General features: G+C 33.8%; 2 protein-coding genes across 2 annotated transcripts in view; one reads left to right on the top strand and one right to left on the bottom strand.

Moving 5' to 3' along the window:
* The first annotated feature begins 270 nt into the window (after window positions 1–270).
* On the top strand, window positions 271–1017 carry LOC111454022 (F-box protein At5g39250-like). The gene has a single exon (XM_023095291.1). The coding sequence runs from the start codon at window positions 271–273 to the stop codon at window positions 1015–1017; it is 747 nt and encodes a 248-aa protein (XP_022951059.1).
* A 352-nt stretch (window positions 1018–1369) lies between these two features.
* Window positions 1370–7139, bottom strand: part of LOC111454384 (serine/threonine-protein phosphatase PP2A-2 catalytic subunit) — an 8847-nt gene continuing 3077 nt past the window's right edge. Inside the window, exons 2-6 of the mRNA XM_023095857.1 lie at window positions 6078–6192; window positions 3974–4082; window positions 3818–3895; window positions 2022–2213; window positions 1370–1917 (exon numbers count right to left, since the gene is read on the bottom strand). Of these exons, the coding sequence (XP_022951625.1) occupies window positions 1744–1917; window positions 2022–2213; window positions 3818–3895; window positions 3974–4082; window positions 6078–6192 (668 nt within the window). The 3' untranslated portion in view covers window positions 1370–1743. The remainder of the gene's footprint in view (window positions 1918–2021; window positions 2214–3817; window positions 3896–3973; window positions 4083–6077; window positions 6193–7139) is intronic.

The raw sequence follows: 7139 nt of genomic DNA, 5'->3' as shown, positions 1-7139 counted from the left end.
GTCTATTCATTTTTTTCGGTCTATATTCAAATGTAATATATATATATATATTATGCACCTCGAGATCATGGTTTTAAGATTAAAGTGTTAATTTTCGAATCATAATTTATATGATGTTATATGTATAATTTGTTGTTCGTAAATTTGCACACATGAATGTTTTCAATTTAGTTGGATTGCAATATCATCCTTACTCGGGGTTTGACTTAAATGATGTGGTTTATTGGTGCAGATAAAATATCGCCGATCGTGTGTTATTCTATTTACAAAATGGCATGGGAAATTTTGAATCTAGTTTTTCCGTTGTTGGAAGACGTGGACCTTGCTTCATGCATGGCAGTATCCAGAGAGTGGAGAGACGTAGCTCGAGATGATTACTTTTGGAAATGCTTGTGCATTAAGAGGTGGCCTTCAACCTACAAAATGTCTAATTTTCCGACTGGGACGTATTATAAACTATATCGAAATTCTTACCAATGTCCTAATAGTCGACGTCTTCTCTCTCCTCGACTTTCGTTTGATGATTTAGAGTTTTTTATTGACATTTGGAGCGAAGGCAATTTAGTCTTCTCAAAGGTGGTTCCGGGTAAAGTCCTCCAAGATGGTGTTAAGAACCCAACGCCTCGTACGATTAATGTGCTTAGTTATCTATTAGAAGGCCCGGGGTTCAAGATGACTCTAGCAGTTGAGCCAGGGTTCTCAATTCCTATGTGTGATACGATCGGTGTATCCGTGATTGTGGGATACAAGGATTCTAGTAAAGTTGCTCAAATAGTCAATAAATCTATATTCGATTACGTCGATCAAACATCTTGCAGGGCATTTTATTTTGACTACCTTAATTTTCCACATCTCTACCCTCTTGCGTCTGGGATTCGAGTCTGCATCTCATTTCTTTTCTTGGGCAATGGAAATGGTGATGTAGCTGAAGTTTCTGGAATAGTAATGGATTTCAGTGATGTTGCAAACACAAAGGAGGAGGTATTATGTCTTTTGGAGCGGCTCGATTGGAAATGAAGTATTCATCATTTTCTCTAGATACAAAGTTCGAGTAAATAAGAACAAAGTTTTTTTTTTTTTGAATTTTTTAATTCAACTTCAAATCATATATTGAATCGATTCTTTTTAATGAAGATCAAATAGAAAATGATAATCAACCTAACATTTATCAAATGGTCAGAAGAAATTGTTCGATCCTCTTATTTTGATTTCTCAAATCGAGAGATCCATGAATCAACACTAGAACGGTTAAAATATTCAATACAAATAATAAAACAAAAGTTAATAAATCGTTGGAAAGAAACAATAAACATAAGAGATGGGTACCATACAGATGAAATGGAAGATAGGCGAGGAAAGAAACATATACAACTTTGATAAAAATAAATAACCAAAGTTTCATTAGCATTGGGATCTCAAACATAATACTTCTACAAAGCGTTTGAAAAATCAGCTCCCTACTTTGAAAACGTAAAATTACAGAGCACAGGGAAAGGTTATTACCGCTCGCTCGTGTTCGTTCTTGAAAAAATATACAACACAATACGCCACCCACGCCTTTCTGTCATTCTTCTTCTTCTTCTTCATCAATCTAATCTTCAGCGCACCATTAACAGAGCAGCATATCACAGCACAAACTCCAAACAAAAGAATGGTGAAAACTTAAACAAAGACTGCTCCTTTTTCAAAGTCAAATTCACAGTAACACCGCAGATTAAGGGAGGATTACAAGCAGCCGAGCGTTTACAAAAAATAATCGGGGGTCTTCCGTGTGGTATCGGGTTCGATTTGGCGTGGTGCAGGGTCGAACTGAAGAAAATTTTGATCCATATTCTCCCCAATCTCAAGGATTGCAGCCATATTCCCACACCGATAACAATAATTTGGAGCACTAAAAACAGTCACCACATTCTTGTCCTATAAAGAGAAATGCAAGAAAGGAACCGGCAAAGTAATGTACCAACGTCCTTTGCAGAAACAGCAAAAATAATAAGCAAAACAATCCACCGGAATTCACGCACCTGACACCAATTGTATCCCTCCATTACGAGTTGGTGGGCTCTTGAAATCAGTGTTAGCCCATTTGTGTGGTTGAATTGGGTGGCAATGTCCTGCCCAAAAGTATATCCAGCACCGCGAGGAGATATCCCCCAACCACAACGGTCATCAGGATCAGACCATAAGAGATCACACATCGGTCCCTCATGTGGAACCTAGTAACATAATCCAAGAGAACAAACCACGCAAAGGTTAGTAAGAAAGAAATTTCTTGTCTTGACTAAGAATAGATATCATCAACTTGATCTGGTAAATTTTCAGGCAACAGAATGCATGTTGATGAAGAACCAAAATGATAATATTTTTAGTAAGCACGCTACGATTATTTCCATGTTTCTCTAAATTTTGTATTTTAACACAACCAAAACAGTTCTGTCCATGGAAAACTAAGTACAAAAATTAAAGAACAGGGGCATCCTCTTAAACTAAAAATAAATTAATAATTATATGGACTCTTATCTACATCAAATTAACCAAGCAAAAAGAAGTCAAAATCAATACCTTCATACTCCAAAAATAAGTAAACCCCTGGACTCGGTTCTAGACACCTTTTCTTACAGGAAACAAATGTTTTCACAGGGGAATTACACGATGATTAAAATCCAAAACCTAAAAAAAATAAAAAAGAAATTAAACCAAAGCTCTCCAACTTGTCATAATGAAGGAAATGATTTTTTTTTTTTCGTTTTTTAAGGGGGGGATAAAAGAAACGTATATAAAATGGAGTTGGAAAATTCTTTTGAATTAAAAAAAAAAAAAAAAAAAAAAAAACGAACTGCTGTGTAATAGATGATCAAAACTATGCTACCAAATGGATGAAATCCCAAGTTTTTCAAAAAATGCACCTTATTTAACTATGTAAAGACCCTTCTTTTTCCTTCCAAATTTCCCACTCTAGTCCCGCATAAACAATCTTTAACAATCTTCGATCCTCCCCAAATTTCAACCATAAAAATCAGCCTCAAAATATTAAATCACCAGAAAATCACTCATTTTAGGACTTATATCGCCAAACATAATTCCAGCAAGAAAGAATGATCATTTAAAGACTACGAATATTAACTTCAAAGATTAAAATTAACAGAGATGTAATCATAGTTCGGTCAAATAGTTGTATAAAACACTTGTAAGAGAATAACAGGCAATGTAGTCCTATTCTTTATTATAGATGACAGGTATTTCATCCTTCTAATTCTAAAATCCAGATTAAGACATTATGATAGAGGGGTTCCATGAATCAGATGAATAATACTAATTTCAAGTATTCCTTTTATTTTTTAAAAACTAAATAAGTAATCTCTTGCATTTGACTCAAATGCTATGCAAATCCAGTCTACAAATAGTAATTGAACATTCTTTTAACGTATCAATGTTTTTAAAAGCACACGAAATCATAATACCCATCTAGAGCTTCAGCATGAAAGATGAAAACAAAACAAGGGTTGGTTAGAAACAATTAAGAAAATTAGAGTTTTGGTTAGAGATTGTAGAGAAATCAACATTTTTAAGAGTACTTATTTCTTTCTTTAGAAAACTTAAAAAATAAAAATAAAGTAAAGTAAAACAAGGTTTGAGACACCAAGCCACAGGCCCAAGTGAGCCTCAACAATTGAAGCAAGATGCACTTGCCCGCTTTGCCTCACTTTTCCAAAAAGCATGCCTTTTAAACATTGCAATTGTATAGCCCGATGGTAGTTAGTCCTTGAATGGGGAGTGTTCAATATTCATCACATGCTTACTAACATTGCACATTAAGTACCTCTTGAATTCGGTCCAACGATCTGATGTTATCCAAGGTATCCAAAGATGGTGAAAGTCCTCCGTGCAAACAAAAAACCTGCGCTAGGATAATTATAAGACTATTAGAACCTGTCTAACAATCCAAATAAGGAAGGTATGCAAGAAGAACACAAACCTGGCTCTCAATTAGAGCTGTAAGAGGTAAATAATCAAAGAGGTCAGTGAAGTGCTTCCAGACATTTGCATTTCCATATTTTCTCAAACATTCGTCATAGAATCCGTAACTGAAAAAAAAAAAAAAATCAGATAAATAAAAACAGAAAAGATAACTGGAGTAACTAAACACTGTTAACATTCTTGTCACAACTAACAACTCGTAGTATATATAAAATAAGAGTATTGACAAATTTTCAGTTTTTCAAATATGTGAATTCTCATTCATTTGCATTTGAGAAACCAATAGAAAAAAGTGGGTAAACATAATCCTAAAGCAGCTGAAGGGGAAGGGTGTTGCCGATGCTGAAAATGAAGAAAGAAAAAAACATTTAGCTTCATAGCCAAAAGATATTTTCGAGATAGCATACGACAAAATACTTTATTCCAACAGGAGGGTTGCTAGAAACCATAACATAGCACCATTTTCTTTTTCTTTTTTATTTTTTTTTATAGAGTGAGTATCCAAAGCAGTTTCTGAGTATCTCCACTATCTCATAAGACAACAACCCTCGACCTCTACAACATTTGGTTCATGAAAACTTCAGGACTTTCTAGGTATGTGGACACCGTGAGGTTTGAACCTGAGCATCGAGTTTGAATACCACCAAATTTTAATATTCATGTTCAGTCCTCAAACTCCATGTCTTTGCATGTATTAAAATAAACACACATATACATTACAATAACACCTAACCTCAAAAACAAACCGTCTATAAAAATTACTGACAAAAATTAATCAATCATTTTCGGCAGAAAAAAATGCTAGAAACCTAAATCTAAGATTTCTTGTGTCAGAGCGATGATGAGAAAGAAAAAGGAATATCGAAAATAAGGAAGAAAACAAATAGCAGACCTTAACTCCCCCTCCAATGATCACTACCTCATGCAGGTAGATGAGGAAGAAACCTATGTTGAAACTCCTCCCTCACTCTTGGAAATGGTGGAGAGATCAAAGAAAAGGAAGGCTCAACTCATCATGGAAGAAACCCAACCCATTCATTTAGGGGGCTCAACTCATCATGGAAGAAACCCAACCCATTCATTTAGGGGCCGCAGACGAACCCCAAGAGGTTAAGATTGGAACTACTTTGGCTCTCAAAAAGTTGATCTACATTTAGAAAGAATATAAGGATGCCTTAGCATGGTCCTACATGATACGTCTGGACTCAGCACAAAGAGAAAAAAAAAAAAAAAAAATCCATTTCTATTCTTGTTGCCAAGTGAGACGAACAGAAACTTCAAGGGAAAACAGTAAACCCATTTTAGAAGAAATTTGAATGGGAGACAACTAGAAGAACAGGCACCTATGCATCTAGTTGTCATCCTAGAGAGAGGCCAGGCTAGTCTCCAAAAATAATTTTAAAAAATTCTTATACAATGCCATTGTTCATTTTATTTGGCTTTTTGCTTGGCTTCATTATTGCATCAATAATCTAAAATGTCCCTTTTGTTTTCTTTCCTTTTTCTCAATGAAAAATTGGTTTTTTCCTGAAAACAGTTCTCCTAAGAGACTTCATTGGTTAGGGCCATAAATCAAGGTGTTACTCCTGCAAACATTCAGTGGAAGCAAAAAAAGACCCTAAAAGAGTAAGGAGTTAATGTGGTCCTTAGTTTGGATGGGGACGACAGAGCAGATACTGTTCAAAGAAGATATCCTCATACTCCGATCTCTCCAAACTAGTGCAACCTCTGCAAACAGATTTTGGGAGACCTAAACCAACATTTCTACTGTCCATGCTGAATCAAACTATTAAAGGGTTTGCATTTTGCAATTAAAACAGGGAAAGCAAGCCATGAACCATTTAGAACGAGAGACTGTTATAATATAACATTACAAACAGGAAAATACAAGAAGTAATAAGAAAACAACACAGTTTCAGGAGAAAATAAGTGCACTCCTTGGTGGAGCATGGATTAGATACGGTCTATTGCAAATAAAATAAAATAAAATAAAACTTAATATTGTGTCTACAAATAAAAAAATAAAAACTTAATACTCAGTTAACAAATACAAAAACTTCAGTCAAATAATGTAAGAATTAGAGGAAGGTAAATAATCTTACACTTGAGTTATTTGCCTGCTCTCATGATTTCCCCTCAAGATTGTAATTCTATCTCTATAACGAACTTTCAGAGCCACTAGAAGTGTAACGGTTTCCACAGAATAGTATCCACGGTCTGCACCAATGATATAATGATTCATGACAACATGGGAATGTGCACGTGCATTATGCACGAGAGAGAATTCAACATACCCACTACTTACCACTTCATTTCAAGGAAAAATGTGAAGAATATATTTATTGAAAGGGAAACAAACTCTAACGAAAACTAGCTTACATGTCAGCTATTTTGACTTCCATAGCCACCATTCATTTGTATGGAAAAAAGGATATTGCAAGAAAGAAGAAAACCCTCGACTAAAAGACAATTAAAAAATTTTAAAAACAAATCCCAACTAACGTAAAATTGTACATTATGGAATCGTTTGGTTGAAAATTTTGATTAAGATGTCTAACAATAGGATGTCAGGGAACAGAATGTCTGTCTGAGTATTAGATAAATGTGTTTGATAATGTATGGGAAGGTTATCAAGATTTCATATGTATAAATAATATTTTTGTTAGGTTCTCATAATTATTTACAACAATTTTATTACATTAGTTAACTTTTAGATAATTAATTGTTGTTAGTTAGTTTACTTTTTATTAAGTCAAATTATTAAAATAATTTTAAGACATTAAATTTTAATTTAATTTTCATTCATTAATAAATATATTAGGAATAATATGCCTTAAATTTTACATTGTTGAGTTTATTTAGCAATCAATATTAATAATGATTCTTAAACAAATGGTTTTAATAAAGCTAAACAATAACTGTAAATAATTAGTACGATAATCAAATTGAACAATTAATTATATATGTTAGATTTCAAAAATTAAATACCATCTATAATGGAGATTTCAACAAGGACCACAAAGAACAGAGTTTTCATTTTGAAAAAAAAAATACAGGGGCAGCTAGAAAAAAGGACACAAAAGGAGCCCCAACTATAGGAAGGGGCTTCAATCAAGTAAGATACGACCTAACGAATAATTACGAGAGAAAAAAAAAAAAAAAAA

Source organism: Cucurbita moschata, unplaced genomic scaffold, assembly GCF_002738365.1.
Source record: "Cucurbita moschata cultivar Rifu unplaced genomic scaffold, Cmos_1.0 Cmo_Scf00016, whole genome shotgun sequence".
Taxonomy (NCBI): domain Eukaryota; kingdom Viridiplantae; phylum Streptophyta; class Magnoliopsida; order Cucurbitales; family Cucurbitaceae; genus Cucurbita; species Cucurbita moschata.
This window is presented reverse-complemented; position numbering and strand designations above follow the sequence as displayed.

What these genes read in the sequence shown, in the direction of transcription:
- LOC111454022 (XM_023095291.1), top strand. Translation starts at nt 271, where the DNA reads ATGGCATGGGAAATTTTGAATCTAGTTTTTCCGTTGTTGGAAGACGTG.